This window comes from Macadamia integrifolia, chromosome 6 (genome assembly GCF_013358625.1).
Source record: "Macadamia integrifolia cultivar HAES 741 chromosome 6, SCU_Mint_v3, whole genome shotgun sequence".
NCBI lineage: Eukaryota > Viridiplantae > Streptophyta > Magnoliopsida > Proteales > Proteaceae > Macadamia > Macadamia integrifolia.
In genome coordinates, this window is record NC_056562.1 from 24,101,510 (window position 1) to 24,124,034 (window position 22,525).

At 45.1% G+C, this 22,525-nt stretch overlaps 1 protein-coding gene across 1 annotated transcript; it reads right to left on the minus strand.

The window, feature by feature from the left end:
* Positions 1–17,383: 17,383 nt before the first annotated feature.
* Positions 17,384–18,767, minus strand: LOC122081599 (plasma membrane-associated cation-binding protein 1-like). The gene is made up of 3 exons (XM_042648775.1): positions 18,595–18,767; positions 18,265–18,421; positions 17,384–18,080 (listed from the first exon to the last, which is right to left on the minus strand). The coding sequence occupies exons 2-3, from the start codon at positions 18,382–18,384 to the stop codon at positions 17,727–17,729; spliced, it is 474 nt and encodes a 157-aa protein (XP_042504709.1). The 5' UTR covers positions 18,385–18,421; positions 18,595–18,767; the 3' UTR covers positions 17,384–17,726.
* Positions 18,768–22,525: the final 3,758 nt, after the last annotated feature.

Here is a 22,525-nt window from a genome sequence, read left to right on the forward strand (position 1 = left end):
CAAGGTTACTTAGCATTGGTACTTGATGTTGATGCAAAGGTTACACCTCTAGAAGAGGTAGAGGTAGTTAAAGAATTTCCCGACGTCTTTCCAGATGATCTGATGCATCTACCGCCTGATAGAGAGTTGGAATTTGCCATAGACTTGATTCCTGGAGCAGCTTCAGTGTCTAAAGCTCCATACAGGATGGCACCAGCCGAATTGAAGGAGTTACAGACGTAGTTGCAATAATTATTGGAGAAGGGGTTTATTCTCCCAAGTGTTTCACCTTGGGGTGCCCTGATATTGTTTGTCAAGAAGAAGGATGGCAGCTTGTATATGTGCATCGATTACCGGGAATTGAATAAGCTAACCATTAAGAACCGGTACCCATTGCCACGCATTGATGATTTGTTTGACCAACTACAAGGTGCAAGGGTATTTTCAAAGATAGACCTTAAATCAAGCTATTGTCAGCTCAAGATAAAGAGCGACGACATACCCAAGACAGCCTTTAGGACTCGGTATGGTCACTTTGAGTTCCTAGTGTTATCTTTTGGGTTAACCAATGCACCGGCAGCATTCATAGATTTAATGAATTGAGTATTTCACAATGTCCTTGATAAATGGGTAATTATTTTTATTGATGACATCTTGATCTACTCTAAGACAGAAGAGGAGCACACTCAACACCTGAGGATGGTATTACAGAGGCTGCGAGAACAACAATTGTTTGCCAAATACAGTAAATATGAATTTTGGCTTGAGCAAGTTGGATTCCTGGGACACGTAGTGTCTAAGGCCGGAATCGAGGTGGATCTTCATAAGGTGAAAGCAGTAGTAGAGTGGGAAAGCCCTAAGAACGTTACTGAAATTAGAAGTTTCTTGGGTTTGGCTGGATACTATCGGCGCTTCATTGAGAATTTTGCTCGGATCTCAGCACCAATGACTAAGTTAACCAAAAAGGGTGTGAAATTTGAATGGGTAGAGGAATGTGAGAAGCGTTTTCAGGAATTGAAGAAAAGGTTGGTGTCGGCCTCTGTGTTGACCATCCCTGAAGGCACAGGTGGAATGACAGTCTACACTGACGCTTCTAAGGTAGGGTTGGGTTGTGTTCTCATGCAACGTGGTAAGGTGATAGCGTATGCATCCCGACAACTAAAGGAATATGAGAAGAACTACCCCACTCATGACTTGGAACTAGCTGTAGTAATTTTTGCCCTAAAGATTTGGCGACATTATTTGTATGGGGAGAAGTGTGAGATATATAGTGATCACAAAAGCCTTAAGTACTTTTTCACCCAAAGAGATTTGAACATGAGGCAGAGGAGATGGCTTGAGCTCATGAAGGATTATGACTGCGACATTCAGTATCATCCTGGCAATGCTAATGTAGTGGCAGATGCGTTAAGTTGAAAGGCACAGACTGTGTCACTCTCATACTTAGCAGTCAGCCCACCACTTGTACAAGAGGCGATGCTAATGGATGAAACTCTCTTATATAAAGGAGCAACCTTAGAGCTTGAACATCAACTAAAAAACATTAAATGGTTAACTGTATCCCTGGCAACTCTACAGGTGCATCCGTCTATTAGACAAGAGGTGATAATGAAACAACCTTTGGATCCTGAGTTGCAACGGATCAAAATTAAGATTCAAGAGCAAACAATGAACGACCCTGATTTCGTTTTAGTCAGTGACAGAGCATTATTGTTTCGAGGTAGGTTGTGTGTGCCAGTGAGCATTGTGTCGGATAGGGACCCAAGGTTCACTTCCAGATTTTGAAAAAGTTTCCAGCATGCTTTGGGATCACAATTGAACTTGAGTACTACTTTCCACCCATAGACTGATGGTCAGTCAGAGCGAGCCATACAGATATTAGAAGACATGCTTAGGGCATGTGTAATGGAAATGTGTGGTAGTTGGGAAGAATATATACCCCTTATGAAGTTTTCCTATAACAACAATTATCAAGCTACAATTAGGATGGCTCCATATGAGGCATTATGTGGTAGGAAGTGTAGAACTCCTCTGTATTGGAATGAGGTAGGCGAATGCCGAATGTTATGACCCGAAATGATTAAGGCAGCTCAGTCACGTTAAAAGAGTTATGCAGACACCCGTAGGAAAGACATTGAATTTCAAGCAGGAGAAAAGGTGTTTCTCAAGATTTCTCCTATTAAAGGGTTGCATAGATTCCATAGAAAGGGTAAGTTGAGCCCAAGATACATTGGCCCATTTGAGATTTTGACTCGGGTTGGCTTAGTAGCCTATATGCTTGCTCTTCCACCTTCGCTTGGAAATGTTCATAATGTATTCCATGTATCCATGCTGAAGCAATATGTTCACAATCCATCGCATGTACTACCCATGGAACCAGAATATCTAGAAGCTAATATGACCTATAGAGAGCAGCTAGCTGAAATCTTGGACCGAAAGGTGAAAACCCTTCGCAACCGCTCCATTTCCTTCATAAAGGTGCGATGGGCTAATNGTCGGGTTGGGTTAGGGGTGTCAACCGGTCGGGCCGGTTCGGTTTCGATTGGGCTTAATCGGGCTTGAAGACTTTCAAAGGCTACACCGTGTCCGTCCATTTAACTAATCGGGCTTAGTTATTGAGGGCATGGTACACTTTATATTCGGTCGGTCGGTCTCGGGCTATAATCGGGCTACCTTAATCAGGCTTTAGTCGGGCCTTAACTGAGCTACGGACATGTTTAATGTTAAATGGGCTTTAACCGATTTTTAAACGGGCCCTCTTTAAAATGTGCTATTATATTCCGGCCCACTCATGCAAGCCCAAAAAAATGACAATAAATCAATAAATGATACCAAATATAACCATTATTTAAAATGTGAACATGTCTTTACTTTTTAGTTTTTATTCTTTAATTTGGGGGGTAAAATAGGTATTTTACAATCATTAAAGGGTCGGGCCAAGTCGGTGCACAATAGGCCGGTCTCGATTGGGCGTTATTCGGTTGGTCTCAGTCGAGCGCCCGACGGTCCAAGTAGCAAAACCGAGACCGACCATTTATAAACGGGTCGGGCTCAAGCCTGACACGTTTAATAAACGGTCCGGGCTGGGCCGGTCTATAAACGGTCGGTCCCGATCGATTTAGTCGGGTCGGGCCACTAATCGACACCCCTAGGTTGGGTTGTGTTCTCATACAACGCGGTAAGGTGATAGCGTATGCATCCTGACAACTAAAGGAATATGAGAAGAACTACCCCACTCATTACTTGGAACTAACCGCAGTCATTTTTGCCCTAAAGATTTGGCGATATTATTTGTATGGGGAGAAGTGCGAGATATATAGTGATCACAAAAGCCTTAAATACTTTTTCACCCAAAGAGATTTGGACATGAGGCAGAGGAGATGGCTTGAGCTCATGAAGGATTATGACTGCGACATTCAGTATCATCCTGGCAAGGCTAATGTAGTGGTAGATGCGTTGAGTCGAAAAGCACAGACTGTGTCACTCTCACACTTAGCAGTCAGCTCACCACTCGTACAAGAGGCGATGCTAATGGATGAAACCCTCTTATATGAAGGAGCAACCTTAGAGCTTGAACATCAACTAGAAAACCTTAAATGGTTGACTGTATCCCTGGCAGCTCTACAAGTGCATCCATCTATTAGGTAAGAGGTGATAATGAAACAACCTTTGGATCCTGAGTTGCAACGGATCAGAATTAAGACTCAAGATCAAACCATGAACAACCCTGATTTCGTTTTAGCTAGCGATGGGGCATTATTGTTTCGAGGTAGGTTGTGTGTGCTCGATGATTTGGAGATACAAGATTAGAAAGGGTAAGTTGAGCCTGAGATACATTGGCCCATTTGAGATTTTAACTCAGGTTGGCTCAGTAGCCTACATGCTTGCTCTGCCACCTTCTCTCGAGAATGTTCATAACGTATTCCATATAGCCATGTTGAAGCGATACGTTCACGATCCATCGCATGTATTACCTATGGAACCAGAATATCTAGAAGCTAATATAACTTATACAGAGCAGCCAGCTGAAATCTTGGACCGAAAAGTGAAAACCCTTCGCAACCACTCTATTTCCTTTGTAAAGGTGCGATGGGCTAATCATTCACTTGAAGAAGCATCTTGGGAGAAAGAGGATGAAATCCAAGCCAAGTACCCTCATCTTTTCGAACAACTAGGTATGCCAATTTTGAAGATGAAATTTTCAAAAAGGGGGGGTAAATGTGATACCCTACTCTTTAAACCCGGTTTAATTACACGGTTGACCCGGTTTAACCATACAGGACCCAAACCAGAGAGGGTTAAGGCGGGTTCCTTATGGACCTTGATGGCAAGGGTGACTTTGAACACAGGTTGGCCAGAAAAGTCCGAGTCAGTTCCAGAGGAGACGGGTGTACCCAAGCCGTGCACATGCACGTATCATAAGGCCATGTACGGGTAATGCTGGTATGTAGCCATATCCTAAAGTGCATACATATAATATACCTTGTGCCGAGAGTGAGATACATGTCGAGAGTCGAATTCCATCAAAATCCCACTTGTTGACTAATTTTCGACCCTCAGGTGGGTGGTCACAGGCGGACGCATCCGCCCACCTGAGTGACCCACCCATGTGGTTACTATATATTTTAAAGTATAAATAGAATTATTGTGTTTTTCATTTTCTCATTTATTACACTAAAGAGTTGGTGAGAAGAGTAAAGAGGAGAGAGAAAAGAAGGAAGAAAAGAGAACGAAGAAGAAGAAGGGGGAAGGAAGAGAAGGAAGGAATGACTTTGAGCGATGCCAATGTTTGATCTTTCCATTCCAACGCCGGAAGAGTGATCCCCAACACGAGATCTACGATTGGAGGTGAGCAAAGGCTATGCTTCTTACACTTTCACCAAATCCAAGTAAAACCCTTGATTTGGGTAGAGTTCCTTGAGATCTTGTAAATCCCACTTGAGATGATGAATCTAAGGTTTAATAGATGGTTTATGTGTTGATTTTGAAGGATTTGAAGGAGTGTTTACAAGATTTGAGGAAGCATTGGTGATTTCTTGAGCTAAGAAGTGATTTTGGGGTTTTGAAAGAGTTCTTAAGCAAAGAAGGTAAGAAGGCTTTTCAATCCTTAAATCTAACTTAGATCTAGGTTAGAATCATCTTATAAGACCTTAGATGTGTGGAAAATGTGATTGGAACAGCCCCATTTGGTTTCCCTAAGGTTAGGGAAAGTTTCAAGGAAGAAGGTAATTTTTCGCCCCCTCAGGTGGGCCGGGACAGGCGGGCCGACCAGCCCGCCTGAGGACACCAGCCTGAGAGGGTAGACCCTTTGTTCCCACCAGTGGGTGAGAACCGATGGGCTGACCAGCCCGCTTGAGGGTACCCGCCTGAGAGGGCAGGCCCCTCGGTTCCCACCGGCGGGTGAGAACCGGTGGGCCAACCAACCCACCTGAGAAGACCAGCTGGTCAGCCTGCCCACCTGAGAAGACAGGTGGGCCGAGACAGGTGGGCTGTCTGGCCCACCCGTGAGGCCCCCAACATGATTTTTGTGTCCGAATGGACCCAAAACGGACGGACAACCTTCTTTTATGGTTTTAAACATGGTTTAACCATCAAATTTTATTAGTTTTGACCCCAAGGTGATGAAATGTTAACCCCATTCACTTATGATAGGTTCATTAAAATTTACGTTTCTCACACCGGATCTCACCCGTACCGGGCGTGAGTCTTTGTACACAACAAGTAAGTGGGGAGAGGACGTTTGACTTTATTTTAAGGCTTGTTTTGCATTCATTCAATTGTATCTATACTAGCCATGTCATCATGTAAATTATGTGTAGATTAGTCATCCTCATATGATTATGATATATGTGTTGTGTTTTACATTCTCAATGCTAAATGATTGATGTGCTCATGTGATGAATAGGTACATTACTGTGCATGATGCATTACTAGACTAGATGCTATAGTCGGCTTGGAAACGAATGCATTGGTGGCCCGTGGAATGGGACGCGATGGCACTATGCAATCGTACTATATCATATAGGAACATACGGTTTAGGATTATCATTTTCCTGTGCTACGACCCTTCCCAACAGGGGTTGAGGTGTTGGGTTATCACTTGGGAGGAAGCAGTGGTCGCGGTTGTCAGGTCACTGTGGCGGTTAGATATATGCCCCCGGCTGGTCATTAGGACAGTCGGCAACCTCAGTGGTATATTCAAGAGGGTCAATTGTACTGCTTTTAAATTGCTGGAGTCATTACCTTTATTTTCTGTCATTTACTTTTATGTTGAGAGTCGGTGGTCGACATGCTTTACTTTTCCGAGTACTCACGGTGGACCTTCTCCGACAGCCCTATGGGTGTATCGCGGGATGAAGTTCGCGGCTCGTACCCTGGGCATACGCGCACTGTGGTTGTAGTAGCACAAAACCAAAGACTTAGTAATGTTTTTTAGGTGGATATGATTTAAAATGAATTGCATAGCATGTAGTGCATATGGATGTGATTGTTGTGTGGATTGTTGTGTGGTCCTTCTTTTCACTTACTAAGCTAGTGAGTTCATCCCACGTGCACATCTCTTTTAGATGATTTTATAGGTCACCAGCCCGAAGATCAAGGGTCGGACCCCACAGTTGAGTTTCCTGATGAGGATTGGTAGGTCCCCGGGGAGTATGAGCACGGTACGGATTGCACTTGCGAGGGCTGTGCTGCGGGACGGCAATATTGACGCTGTATATGATTTTACCTTTTGATTCTTTTGATGATCCCCTTTTTGTGTACTTGATATGTAAATTGTTATTCTTTTTGTGTAAATATCATGCCTGCGGGTCCACATGTGTTTATCTATATATTACAATTTGGGTATCAAGTATATTGGGGATATTTACAAGTAATTTAAGTCTTCCACTGAACTTTTGAACCCCTATCTTAGATGTGGGTATGCTGTGGTTGGTACCGTATCAGATGATCCTGGCAGGTTTGGGTTAACCGGAGTTAACCCGGTCACCGGTCCGATTCTGTGTGAACGGGGTGTGACAATATCTCTCTCCATAATTGTTCATTCCGTCCCCATTCTCCATAATTCTCCATAATTCTCTCTATTTCTCTCTCCACTCTCCCCCTTTCTCCTCCACGTTTAGAGAGAGAGAGAGCAATAATTATATAGTTTATTATTATTATTTGTTTTATCTTCCATTTTGAGGGGTGAGAGGATGAGTGGGTTTAGGGTTTATAATTCTATGCCTTTTTAGTACTTAATAATAATTATAATTATATGACTTTTTAATACTCCACTCTCCCCCTTTCTCCTCCATGTTTAGAGTGGGAGAGAGTGAGAATTATAGAGTTTATTATTATTATTTGATTTATCTTCCATTTTTAGGGGTGAGAGGATGAGTGGGTTTAGGGTTTATAATTATATGCCTTTTTAATACTCCACTCTCCCCCTTTCTCCTCTACGTTTAGAGAGAGAGAGAGAGAGAGAGAGAGAGAGAGAGAGAAATAATTATAGAGAATTTATTATGATATTTGTTTCATATTCCATTTTGAGGGGTTTTTGGTCATTTGGGGATTTTTTCGATGTTTTTTGGTCATTTGGGAATTTTTTTTGGTAGATGTAAATGATTTTTTTGTCATTTTGAAAAAGTATACCAAAGACAGAGAGTACGTACTTTTATATAGTAGTATGATATATATGGGCAAATAATCACTCCCTATCTGATGAGGGTATTTCTTCCCAACCATGGCACGGGCAGGGATCGTCCTGACCAATGTTGCACCTTGGCCCTCCATTAGGCTGTGCTACCACCTCGGCATCTCGACAGGCCGTGCTGCCACCTCGGCATCTCATCAGGCAGTGCTACTACCTAGGCCCTCCATCAAGCTGTGCTGCCACCTCGGCCCTCAATCAGGCCGTGCTGTCACCTCGGCCCTCCATCAGGCCGTGCTACCAACTCGGCATCCCTATAGGCCGTGCTGCCACCTTAGCATCTCATTAGGCCATGCTACCACCTCGGCCCTCCATCAGGCCATACTGCCCCCTCAGCATCTCATCAGGCCATGTTACTAGCTCAGCCCTCCATCAGGCCGTGCTGCCACCTCGGCCCTCTATCAGGCTGTGCTACCACCTCTGCATCTCACCAGGCCGTGCTGCCACCTCGGCATCTCCTTAGGCCGTGCTACTACCTCGGCCCTCCTTCAGACCATACTGCCACCTCGGCCCTCAATCAGGCTGTGCTGCCACCTCGGCCTCTAACGGGTCGTGCTGTCACCTCGGCCCTCCATCAGGCCGTGCTACTAGTCACCTCAGCTCAACCAACCTGTCACCTCGGCTCGGCACAGTCAAGTAAGGTACCCAGAAACATACACGCATCCACTCCTACATTCAAGGGACGTGATCCCTGATCACGGGGGTAGGACTCTATCCACTACACATCATCAGAGGCGTCCACCCCTCTCACGACTTGCACCTCTGAGACCAATGGAGAATATTCCTATAATATACCTTGGAACCCAGAATATTCCCAGAATCATGGATCCACTCCCCTCAAGGACTCTACGTCTAAACAAGACTCTCCACAAACACCCTTCCTTCTCTCTCCATCAGCAGTCTATAAATCTTAGGTAAGCATCCATCATAGGGGATCGATCAATCACTTCTTTTACTGGAAAAGCTCTCTTGAGTATCTACTGTGGAAAGATCTGACTTAGGCATCGGAGAGTCCCCCGTCGGGTCAACCCGGCTCTCCCATATTTTCTCTTCTGTGTAGGTCGGCCAAAACATCAAGAACTGCATGGAAGATTATCTGGTTAATTTTTGCAGCATTAGATTGGTGCCGTCCGTGGGAATCGGTTACAAAAAGTCATATTGAACCAATGCAATTAAGGAGTGAGAAGGTTGTTTCTTCTACGACAACACAAGTAAGATCTACCCGTGAGTTACCACTTGGAAGTCCCCATTCACCACCAATGGCAGAGCAGAAGAATGTCCCAGCAGAGACCCCTCCACAAGGACCCCAGCAAACCAGGCCTGATGCGCAAATTACCCAGGGAGAGGGGGATCAGCGCGAGTAGAACTCTCAGCTATCTCTCCATGTCCCATCATCCTAGGTAACTCACCCAAACATGGAAGAGCAGATGCAGAGCCGGTAGCTACAGGTGTTAGCGACAAACGCACTGGTGCGAGACTTCATACGTCAGTTTGGCTTGGCACTTCCAGTGCCACGGACTAGTTCAGCTCATCCACCTAGGCCGATTTCGGGCAGATAACTCAACGATGAATCTCCTGACAATAGTGTCACCCCTCAATCAACAACAAGGAGGGGGTCGGCCAGAATGTCACATACTATTCACTCGGTACCACCCTGCTCCCCTACTGAGGGGCTCAAGCAAGGTCCCGTTCTAGCCCAGAATGGGAGAGCTCATCGTTCCACGTGTCACTGGAGCCCAGAGACACATGATGTCCATAGATCCCCACCCCAGGTAGGAAGACGCTAGCTATTGCCTCAAAGACTCACTAGAGGCGTGCGTCTGCACAGAGAAGAATGAGAAAATTCTCAGTGGACAGCTCGACGAGATCAACCCCATGGGGGTCAGGACTCGCCCACCAGGCCGACCAGAGGCACACCATGACAAGGTCAGGATCGGTCTGGTGGTCACCAAGGCTGAGGAAGAAGCCCCATAAGAGGTGAAAGGGCACGACGATCCCCAGATCACCAAGCTGAGGTGAGAAGGGACGACCAGGAGAGTTGCATCCAACGCCTCACTGAGCGAGTAGAAGGAATGCAGAGGCAAAGGCACCCGGTCGACATAACTGTAACTCCGGCCCATAATGCACTATCCGACGAACTGATAGACATCGAGCTGGCCTCAAATTTCATGATACCCATCTTCAATGGATATGACAGCACCTCAGATCCCTATGATCATCCGTTGTATTATAGCTCGGCCATGACAGTTCATGGTAGGTCAGACGCCGTTCTCTACCGAGCCTAAGGAGCAGCGCTGGTATGAATGTTAAACTTACGGCCCCGGTCCATCCGTAGCTGTGAAGAGATGAAAAGAGCGTTCCTCACACGTTTCCAAGCAAGTATGAAGCAGAAGCAAACTACGCAAAACGTGATGAACATGAGGCAGGGAGCGAGAGAGACTATAAGAGAGTTCCTTGCCCGATTCACCAAGGCGACACTGGAGGTAAAAAACCTACCGGAAGGAGTGGCGTATAGCACATTATGTAACGTAGTAATGCACCCTAATCTGGTCCAGTCTCTGGCCCTTGACTTTCCAGAAACAATACTCGAACTATTAAGATGATGCAATCAACACACCAACATGGAGGAAGTCCTAGCCGCCAGAGGCATAGCTAACAGGGGTGATCAGTCAGAGAAGGAGAAGGAAATGACTCTAAGGCCTAGGGACGATTCCCATGAGTCGAAGAAGAATAGAACAGATTGATCGCTTGACACTGATGAACCCAAGCAATATGAACTTAATCATTCCCGAACAAACCTGCTCTTAGAGATCCAGGATCAGAAGTATTTTCGCTAGCCCAGGTCAATGACAGCTAAACCAGAGGAGAGGAACCCCAACCGGTACTGCCAATACCACCTAGATCATGGGCATGACACTAAAGATTGTAATTCTCTGAAAAGGGAAATTGATGAGCTTATCAAGGCTGGATACCTTAACAAATATTTAAAGCAGAAATGTGGAGGGAACTGGCTCGAGCCGAGGAGAGATGATGCAAGGCAGAGCTGAGATAGGACTGAACCGTCGAAGGAACCAATCACTGACCGAGCTGACGCGTATGATAACCAGCCAATGGGTCCAGCCATTCTAATAATCATGGGCAGACCTATAGTAGAATCAGTTAGAAAAACCAAAGCACACGAGCAGTTTGTATGCATCACTGAACAGCCAGTCAAAGCCTGAATAGAATGGATCCACTCATTACGTTCTCTAATAGAGATCTTGAAGAGTTGAACTAGCCTCACAACAACGATGTCGTAGTTCAATTAGTGGTGGCAAACCACCCCTTCCATAGGGTCCTAGTGGACACAGGAGAATCCGTTGACCTCATGTCCTACGAAGCCTTCACAAAACTAGGGTCTGGCAATGGGACCCTAAAGCCAGCTCTAGGACCCTTGTACGGATTTTTAGGCATACCAGCAGAGCTGGAAGAAGTTGTAGACTTGCCCGTAACCATCGGACAGGGAGCTCAGACAACCACTACTATGGTTTCTTTTATAGTTGCCAAGATCGCCTCACCCTACAACGCAATCCTTGGCCGACCTAGTCTCAATGGCCTTGGGGCGATTGTGTCCACTAAGCACATGAAAGTCAAATTCCCCGCCAGCTATGGAGTTAGGGAATGCAAGTCTAGCCAGAAGGAATCCCGGGAATGCTATGCAAATTTCATAAAATCTGTCAAGAAACCATGCTCGGGCCTAGCATGTATGATAGAAATTATTGATTGCCGAGATGAAAGCCTCCTGACCCGAGCCAAGCCAGTAGAACAACTGCTTACTGTCCCAATCACTGAGGCCAGTAGACAGTTTTATCAGTAGATTGCATTGAAATCCCATCGATTGGGTGTTAGTCTTATAGATTTTATATTGTCAGCACCTTAGCTTCCATATCTCAGTTATTCAATTTTATTCACGGTGCGGATTAGATTCTATTTTGAAGCAATGTATTTGTCCCAAGTGCATACCACACATCAATATACTATGAAGCTTCTCCCAAATATCTAGCTCTTCTAAGGAAACAAAGACCTTAACAACTAAGGCATAAATACAGGCTATAGCTCGGCAGCATCTAAGACCGAGCTACAGCTCGGCATCATCTAAGACTGAGGTACAAGCTCGGTAGTATCTAAGACCATGCTCAAGCTCGGCACTATCAAGACCAGACCCTAGTTTGGCAACTCAAGCCCTTACACATTAAGGAATACAAGCCCGAGCCCCAGCTCGGCACCTCAAGCCCTTATTAAGGCATGCAAGCCCGAGCCCTGGCTCGGCACCTCAAGCCCTATTAAGGCATGCAAGCCCGAGCCCCTGACTCGGCACCTCAAGCCCTTACGCAATAAGGCATGCAAGCCTGAGCCCCAGCTCGGCATATCAATCCCTTACGCATCAAGGCACGCAAGCCCGAGCCCCGACTTGACACCTCAAGCCCTTATTAAGGCATTCAAGCCTGAGCCCCCGCGGCACCTCAAGCCCTTACGCACTAAGGCACGCAAGTCTGAGCCCTGGCTTGGCACATTAAGCCCTTACGTATTAAAGCAATCAAGCTCGATCCCTAGCTCGACACCTCAAGCCCTTACGCACTAAGGCATGCAAGCCGGAGCCCCAACTCAGCACATCAAGCCCTTACACATTAAGGCATTCAAGCCCGAGCCCCGGCTCAGCACCTTAAGCCCTTACGCACTAAGGCACGTAAGCCGGAGCCCTGGCTCGACACATCAAGCCCTTACGCATTAAGGCAATTAAGCCCGAGCCCTGACTCGGCACCTTAAGCCCTTACGCACTAAGGCACGTAAGCCTGAGCACGGCTTGGAACCTCAAGCCCTTACGTATCAAGGCAAGCAAGCCAGAGTATGGCTCAACACCTCAAGCCCTTACGCATTAAGGTATGAAAGCCCAAGCACGGCTCTGCAACTTCAAGACCTTAACACAAGGCACCTCAAAAGATCGAGCCCAAGCTCGACATTCTCATATCGAGTCCCAGCTCGGAACCTCAAGCCCTTACGCACTAAGGTATGCAAGCCCGAGCCTCGGCTCGGCACTATAAAAGACCTTAACACAAGGCATCTCAAAAGACCGAGCCTAAGCTCGAAACCCTCTAAGACCGAGCGCAAGCTTGGCATTCTCTAAGATCGAGCCCTAGCTCAGCACCCCCATAGCTAGGCCCAGGCTTGGTACCTCAATAGCTTATAAACTAGACATGGAAGATCAATTCCAAGCTCAACTAGGGAACGGAGCCACACTCAGATAGCTGTACTGGTCCTTATTCTTCCAACAGTTATTTCGAGCCACGCTCGAAGTACAAGAAAATAAAGAAAGAAGCACAAGAATGCTGAGAGATGAAGACATCAAAATAAAATTTTCATTCATCAAAAAAGTGGAAAAAATCCCTCAAAGTACATCACTCCAGAAGGAGACATCTACATAAAAAAAATATGTATATATATACATATATATACAATGCTAATCTCGAGGGGCTAATCCACGGGCCTTGCTCCTCACTTGTCTATCCTTCGAGTCGAGTCACCTCTTCACCAACGTCGATCGAGGCACTAAGTTGTACTGAAGTAGCAGGGGTGGGAACGCGCTACTTATAATCCGTCAGATAGTAGCCTGGCATCTTACTTAGGATGAACCAGATGGCATCGTCCTAGCCGACCTGAAATGAAGCAATTTTAACGTCAACCAACCACTTCTGATAGGCCTAGGGGTTCAGCCACATCGTTGGCCTCCAGCTCAGCCTAATGTTGCCTTTCCAGCTTTCCAACCCTAGCTGCTAGCTCCTCCTCCTTGCAAGCGCCCTGAGTCTCAGACAACTCATCCTAGAGAGTATCATTCTCCTTCGTCAAGTTGCTAGTGGCATTGAGCTGCTTAGCAACCTCTGGTTCTAGCTCTTCAGTTATCAACTCAACATCATTGGCACGAACCTCCTCAGATTGGGCCATTTTCTTCTCAACGTCCATCTGGCCTGTGATCTTGTACGGCTCCCCATGAAGGCGCTTTGCGTCCACCTTCGCCTTTGAACAAGTGACAGCCACGTCCTTGAACCGTTGAACAGCCTCGATTGAGGAATTGAAGCAACGCGTTTTGCATCGAATAGACAGTGCAGGTCGTACGAAGGTCGAGATCAAATTAAATTCTCTAGTAGATTGATCTGAATTGCTAGAGCTGGGGGCTGGTGATGAGGGTATTTCTTCCTAACCACAACACGGACAGGGATCGTCCTGACCAATGCTACACCTCGGCCCTCCATCAGGTCGTGCTACCACCTTGGCATCTCGATAGGTCGTGCTACCAACTCGGCATCTCACCAGGTCGTGCTACCACCTTAGCCCTCCATCAGGCAGTGCTGCCATCTCAACCCTCCATCAGGCTATGCTGCCACCTCGGCCCTCCATCAGGCTGTGCTACCACCTTAGCATCTCATCAGGCCGTGCTACTGCCTCGGACCTCCATCAGGCCGTGCTGTCACCTCGGCCCTCAATCAGGCCATGCTGCCACCTCGGCCCTCAATCAGGCCGTGCTGTCATCTCAGCCCTCAATCAGGCTGTGCTGTCACCTCGGCCCTCCATCAGGCCGTGCTACCACCTTGGCATCTCGATAGGCCGTGCTGCCACCTCAGCATCTCATTAGGCTGTGCTATCACCTCGGCCCTCCATCAGGCCATGCTGCTACCTCGGCATCTCATCAGGCCATGTTACTACCTCGACCCTCCATCAGACTATGCTACCACCTTGGCCCTCCATCAGGCCGTGCTGCCACCTCGACCCTCCATCAGGCCGTGCTGCCACCTTGGCCCTCAATCAGGCCTTGCTGCCATCTCGGCCCTCCATCAGGTCATGCTACCACCTCGGTATCTCATCAAGCCGTGCTACCACCTTGGTATCTCCTCAGGCCGTGCTACTACCTCGACCCTCATCAGGCCATGCTGCCACCTAGGCCCTCAATCAGGCCATGCTGCCACCTCGGCCCTCTAACAAGCCGTGTTGTCACCTCGGCTGGGCACAGTCAAGTAAGGCACCCAGAAACATGCATGCATCCACTCCTACATTCAAGGGATGTGATGCCTAATCACAGGGGCAGGACTCTATCCACTACACATCATTAGAGGCGTCCACCCCTCTCACAACTTGCACCTCCAAGACCAATGGAGAATATTCTCAGAATATACCCTGGATCCCAGAATATTCCCAGAATCCTGGAGCCACTCCCCTCAAGGACTCTACGCCTAAACAGGACTCTCCACAAATGCCCTTCCTTCTCTCTCCATCAGCAGTCTATAAATACCATGGTAAGCCTCCATCATAGGGGATCGATCAATCACTTCTTTTATTGGAGAAGCTCTCTTGAGCATCTGCTGTGGAAAGATCTGACTTAGGTATCGGAGAGTCCCCCGTTGAGTCAGCCCGGCTCTCCCCTATTTTCTCTTCTGTGCAGGTCGACCAAAGCACCAGTAACTGCAGGGAAGATCATCCGGTCAATTTTTACCGCATCACTATCTATATATATATGGGTAAATAATCACTACCTGGTCGCATAGCCTCTGCACCAGTGTGGGGGGCCAATGAGAGTGAGCACAAAGGCATGTACATGGATGGGATTATTTTTATTTCATAGAAGGGTGGTAATTTTGTGCGCTCATGTGTCTTGGCATAGGGGCTACCCAACCAGGCAACCTTCTTTATATATATATAGGGTAAATTACTTGGATACCCCCTACGATAGCCCAATTGCCTGACACCCCTAAAGTTTGAAATTATTACGTGAACCACCCCTTGCATTGTAAGATTTCTTACAACTAGACCCTATCCATTAGTCAGTCACCGATTAGTGATAATAGTGTCATGGGGTGGGAAACTCCTAAATGCCCAAAAAATACCCTTTAAGGGTAGTGAATTGATCCTTTTACCCTTTCACTAAAACAAGGGAAGATGCCTTCCCTTTCATCGTTAAATAACTCTCTCTCCCTCTCTCTCTGTCTCTCTCTCTCTCGTAATATATATGGGAGAGGGATAGGTATGCTAGCGCAGTGCCTAGGAATAAGGTATGCTAGTGGGATTTTAACCGTTAGATGAAACATAAAAAATCTCATCCGTTTATAATCGTTGTCTTACAAAACCTGCCCAATTTCTGCCGCTCCACAGTCTTCTTTCGCCCATCTGTTCCTTTGCCTCACTTGTCGCCGCTCTGATTACTACTCCCCTAACCATGACCCCTTCTCCGATCGGTGTGCCCGAAGCATCATCGTGTTGTCTCCACCTCTGTTTCATACATTCCTGTCTCTGACGCTTCAGTCAAGTTCATAAGCTCCGATAAACTCTATGACCACCATTCCTCTTCGAATCCGATCTATTTTGCTTTTTCTTCTAGTTTGGCTTCTCAACCGGTGATTCAACAACACCAGTGCCATCATCGTGTGTACCTCCTTCATCCAGGAACAGATAGAAAAGCATTTCAAAATCATTAGGTCGGTCTTATCTCAAAGGCAAATCATTGATTAGGTCAGTATTCTCATCAATGCCATCGGATTACACCTCAGTTGAAATCCGTGGCATTCATCAAAGCCATATCTAGGTCGTATTGGCTCCCGACATGACCACCACTACCTTCCCTCTAGGAGAATTCAATGGTTTATCTAATAATGCACTCATGGTTTTCTTACCATAGATTGATGCTATTCTAGAAGCTGCTTCTGATAGACTTCGCTACAGATTGGACATGGGAAGATATAGTTTTGGAGTGGAAATGAGGGATGATCATGCTAGATGTTGGTCTCCTATCGGACCTGATTTAATTGTATCTTGTGGTTTCTGAAGTCTAGAAGATAAGGAGGTGGAGACAAGGAGGAAAATTGAACTTGCCAGCAGCGGTGATATCACGCCCCATTCACATAGAACCAGACCAATGATCGGGTTCCCTCTGGGTAACCCAAAACCACCAAGATCATCTGATATAGTAATCACAACACAACAAGCCGCACGTAACACGAAAATATAATAGTGCAATACAGTGAAAGTCTTGTCATATATAAATACATGTAATTCCCCATATACTGTTGAAACCCAAATTTTTATACATAGTATATTTACATGTGGGCCCATAGGCATGATATTTAAACAAGAAATAACAATTTAACCATCGAGAGTACAGAAAGGAGAAATATATTAAAAGAATCAAAAGAAGAACTGTATTTAGAAGTTGGCTACTGTTGTCTTGCAACATAGTTCTCACACGGGCATCTGTCCTTGTGATCAATTCCATTTGGGACCCACCAATCCCCCACTGGAGGTTCATCGGTGGACCTCGACACGAGTTCCTCTGTGGAATATCCTGTAAAATCACCTAGAAAGGGTGTGTACATGATGGGTGAGCTCACTAGCTCAGTAAATGGTAAGAAAGACTCACACAAGAAATTGCAATTCAAATGATACTATATGCATGTGATTCATTTTAAACCTATCAACCTAAGCAACATTACTTAGGTAAAGTGATGATGGTATATACATTTAGTTTAGAGTTGGAGTATGTAGTACTATACGCAAGCTAATACAACTCTTTGATTATGAGAGAGATTTGTTTTGCTTATGAGATGACAACAAACAAGGGCCAAAATATATAGCAGAGATGGCGGAATGAAAGAGAGATGAAAAAAAAAAAACCAACCCTGCTTGTTTCAAAACTGCAAATTAAACATATGGAAGCACTTCATTGCATGCACCGTACCAATACAAATAATCTCCATGAAATTTTAAAATCAGAGAGCAGCAGGAAGGTATTTTATATATGAAATATTACAAAGAGCTAGGGACCAAAGAATATCAAATCATATTTAGCATCATCATGAGGATGAGGTTGAACTTCTGAACAAGAAGAACTTTTCCTTTTACACAGGTGGCAGTAGTAGTAGGGGGGAAAAAAAAAAACTCTGCTGTGATGGAATCGAGTTTTGGTCGTATGTGATTGGATGATTTCCTTCATCCATGTATTCATGATCGTAGCCTTCCGCTCATTCAATTGATGCCTTCAAGGATTTGGTGGTACTTCGGCTTCTTCGGCCTTGGGCGGTACAGATGATGCCGAAGCAGCATATTCAGCCATTTCAGTTTCCTCTGTCTTGGTTTCCTCGACAGGAGCAGAAGCATGAGAAGGAGAAGATTCTGTGACCTTCACCTCCTCTTTCTTCACTTCTTCTATGGCTATCTCCTTGTCTTTCGCACTTATTGCCTCCTCCTCCTCCTTATCCGTTGTTGTTGTTGTTGTTGTTATTGTTGTTGCTGTTATTGCTATTGTTGCTATTGTAGTCTCATGAGTTTCAGTCTCTGCCTCTGTTTCTGTCGCCGCCTCCATTAACTTTATTGCCTCCGCTGGTTTCTCTTCCTGAATCCCGGGCCCCGACCACCCACAAATGACCATACACCAAAAGATATCATCAGTATATTACAACAGCTTAGTTCCCGAAGATTCTTTTTTTAATTGGGGGTAGAATCATAAGGAGAATCTGAAATAAAAAAACATGAAATCTAATATATGTGGAAGGGGAAGACGGGAAAGAAAAATTCACCTTGGAATCGTCCAAGGACTTGCCTGCTTCAGCTTCAGCTTCAGCTGCAGCCTTCTTGTTCCCGTTCTTCTCAAAAACCTTCTTGATCTTTGGAAGAACCTTCGATTTCCAGTAACCCATATCTCTTCTCAATTCAACACTCACACAAAGCCTGAACCTGCAGAAGTCGGGAGAGGAAAAGAACAAGAAAACCCCGAAAAATTATAACATATATACTATCTTCAAGAGAGGATGAGGCAATCCAACCAAAAAAAATTAAGGAATCATCAGTACAGTAATGAGTTTGAGAAAATTCCATATATACCAGAAATCGGAAAAAAAACACAAAACCTCTCTGCCCCCGTCGTCGACGCTCTTATACACAGTGGTGAGCGCCTGAGCTTCTCTCCTCTGCTGTCCTCTGACACTGTTCGTCTGCGGGAAACGCAAAGGGAGAAGAGATGTCTGCGGCTAACTGCTGTCCAAGTTCCCAACAAAACAAACAAAGGTGAAGAAGCCAAGAGCGTGGCAGCTCAAACATATAGTGACCTGCGTCCTCGTCAGTCCATCCGTCATATTTCTTCGAAATTACCTAAACACCCCCTCCCCCCCCCTCTCTCCCTAGGGGTGTCAACCGGTCGGGCCGGTTCGATTTCGGTCGGGCTTAATCGGGCTTGAAGACTTTCAAAGGCTACACCGTGTCCGCCCATTTAACTAATCAGGCTTAGTTATTGAGGGCATGGTACACTTTATATTCGGTCGGTCGGTCTCGGGCTATAATCGGGCCACCTTAATCGGGCTTTAGTCGGGCCTTAACCGGGCTACGGACATGTTTAATGTTAAACGGGCTTTAACCGGTTTTTAAACGGACCCTCTTTAAAATGTGCTATTATATTCCGACCCACTCATGCAAGCCCAAAAAAATGTCAATAAATCAATAAATGATACCAAATATAACCATTATTTAAAATGTGAACATGTCTTTACTTTTTAGTTTTTATTCTTTAATTTGGGGGGTAAAATATGTATTCTACAATCATTAAAGGGTCGGGCCAAGTCGGTGCACAATAGGCCGGTCTCGGTCGGGCGTTATTCGGTCGGTCTCGGTCGGGCGCCCGACGGTTCAAGTAGCAAAACCGAGACCGACCATTTATAAACGGGCCGGGCTCAAGCCCGACACGTTTAATAAACGGTCCGGGCCGGGCCGGTCTATAAACGGTCGGTCCTGGTCGGTTTACCCGGTTTGGGCCACAAATTGACACCCCTATCTCTCCCTCTCTCCCTCTCTCCCTCTCTCAACGGCCTACCTCAACCTCAACCATAATCTTTTTTTCTTTTTTCCTTTTTTTTTTTCGGTAGAAACCTCAACCCTACTCGACTCTCCAGGTACTCGTAAATACCCAAATTCTATCTATTGACAAGAATGTTTGCAATTTATTACCCAAAAAAGACAAGAATGTTTGGCAAATCAATAAAAATAGGGTCATGTTTGGCTTCCTGATAAGTTGTCCTTGTAATTATGTAACTAAAATCAGGTGGTTTCTTGTGATGAGACGCGATTATCCATTAATCAAGAAAAGAGAGCGGGGGTTGTTTCGTAACTTGCCGCCAGGAGGCTTTGAGCCTGAGGTGTCGCTCGGCCGTGAGAGTGACAGCTGGCAATTTACCTCATGCAGAAGTGCAGGACCAGGTTGTCGATATTATAAATGGACCCCACATGGTTGGATGGCAATGGATGTTGATCTGTCACATAAAAGATTTTTTATGGGCCACCTCGGCCCCTCCCTCTAACATATCACGTGGCTTCGAGTCCCGCCGCAGGTACTGCGCTTCTGAAAGTGTAGCCATCCGTTTCTACCAGACTTATATACAGTTGGTATTCTCCATCCCGGAAATATATACGACCAGGATTTCGCCGGGGCCTGGACGGCTGGACATATTAGTCAGCCATGTTACTTTGGTTTGACCATGGGACCAAGAAGATCTCTGCACGTGTCACATGTGATGCTCCCCACTTGCAAACAAAATAACAAATGATGATCGTTCGTGTTTATTAAGCAAAGCATGTGATTGATTCTAAGGCTCCGTTTGATATCGTTCTAAAAAATCGTTTCTGGAGTTAATGGAACGAAAAAATAGAATCTTCTGTTTGGTGTACTTATGATCCGTTTATGTTTTTTTGGAACAAAAAGTGAAAAAAAAGCTGAAAAAACGAGATTGAACGAAACTCCAAAATGGAGTTCCGTCTTCCCAGTTTCGTTCCATTTTACAAAAAAAAAAAAAAAAATTCCTGATAAAAATCTGAAATTTTGAAACACCATTTTTTCGTTTAAAAATTGCGTTTTGACACAGAAATTGAAATTTTCGTTTTTGACACGAAATGGCGTTTCTGGAACAGAAACGATACCAAACGGGCCCTAAGGGAACAAGGTGTTAAAGTTAAACGGTGCGGTTTTTTCTACTTCCCAAATTTAAAAGAAGTGCGGTTCTGGTTAATCGGATCGGTGTATGGTGTGGTGCATGTAATGAAACTAAAATTGAATTATTTATTAAATGGTTTCATAGAAGATATAGTATTTAAAAATTTACTTTCATTAAAAAAAAAAAAAAATTATAACGCCATTTCCTAGAGAATGCCAATTAGACTCTAACCCCTATCGTCAATCATGATTAAAGAATATACATTATATGCTGATGTCACTTTTTTTTTAAAATACCAAAATACTCTCATAATAAATAAATTACTAAGTATGCCCTTATCATTCTCCTTTTTTTTTTTTTTATTCCCAAACCAAAGGACCGATGATCAAAATGGCTCCTACCTGAAACAGCGGTTTGACCCGTACCCTACTTGTGACTACCTTTCTCTAGCTGAAGAGCGCGCTTCCACTTCAGCAATAATAAATCAAGCTCTGGAGAGGGATCGGTCCCAGTCCTAATTTGTTGCCGTCATCTCAGAATTTGGAAGCAGAACACCCGAACACAGATAAGTCTTTGGACCAGTATTTTGCTCGCCCCCATCATCTTTACGAAACGTGGCTTTGAAAGAAGAAAATAAAAGAAGAGGGTGGTATTGCAACCACCAACAACTTCCTTCTCTCCTCCTCTTAACGATGGAGAGCTGATAACTAGCGAAGCAATCCCATTTGGAAGAAGATGACCCACGAGGATCCATGATTTGGAGGTAGATGGAGAAGTAACCAGGGAGGGCTTGAGAGTCTCCTTTGGGGTATATAAGGAGACGACAATCGTACCCACCGACCTCGAAGTAACGGCTCCATAGTGCCCTAGCTTTCACTTGATAGAAAATCTATGTAATTGCATGGAGATCAGATAAGCATGCAACAACGAATATAGAGTCAGATCTTAGGCATACCTGAATCCATGACTGAAGAATTACAACTTTTCAATGTCTTCTCGTATGCTCCTTGTACAACACGATTAATGTTGGTCTGATCTACCCTCTTCCACTTTTGTTTTAGGTCATTAGCCTCACTTAATGGGTCAGTGATAACTATATATAGGGGTGAGGGTAGGGACCAATCCTGCAAAGAAATTAGGGTTTCCTCCCCATTAAGGTAATACCTTAGGTCCACACATAGTAATAAATATTTCATACCATTAAGGTGTGCTAATAGAATCCAATATCTCCATAGAGATCACTTACTAATAATATTGGATTCTTTCTGCTTACTCCATCTGTAGTCAACACCACTAAACCGGTTTTAAAAACAAATCTTTGACTATGCTAGCCCACCTAATTGGAAATCTTACATCACCTTGGGGAAATTGACAACCGTCCATCGACACACCGTCGAATGATCTCCACGGTGCTCCACAAAGATCGATTCTTGGCCACCCCCTTCGCTGGACCTAGTAGTTTCTTCCACATCTAATATCGATACAAAAACTGTCTTCTTCGATGCCATCGCCATTGGCGACAATGACGACGGAACCACCACAGGTTACTGTGGTGGGTTGGAGAAGGCTGAGTTCGATGACGATGAAGTTGTTTCGGATTGGGTAGGCTTCATCGGATATGAAAGAAGAGATGTAGAGAGAGATTATGGAGGAAAGACTCACAGAGCACTTTGGTTCCTGGTTTTGCTATTTTGGGTTTTCTATCTCCATCTCTACTTCTGATATTTTTTTCTTCTTTGGCGAATTGACGAATGTAGATTTCATAAAAAAAAAAAAAAGAATTGACGAATATAGAGAAAGAGAGAGAAACAATAGGATGAGGGGACAGAGAAGAAGTGGTGTTTTGTGTTGTTTTATTCAT

What these genes read in the sequence shown, in the direction of transcription:
- LOC122081599 (XM_042648775.1), bottom strand. Translation starts at nt 18,384, where the DNA reads ATGGGTTACTGGAAATCGAAGGTTCTTCCAAAGATCAAGAAGGTTTTT. An exon ending in AGTCCTTGGACGATTCCAAG is followed by an intron (nt 18,081 to 18,264) that starts GTGAATTTTTCT and finishes CCCGGGATTCAG; the next exon opens with GAAGAGAAACCAGCGGAGGC.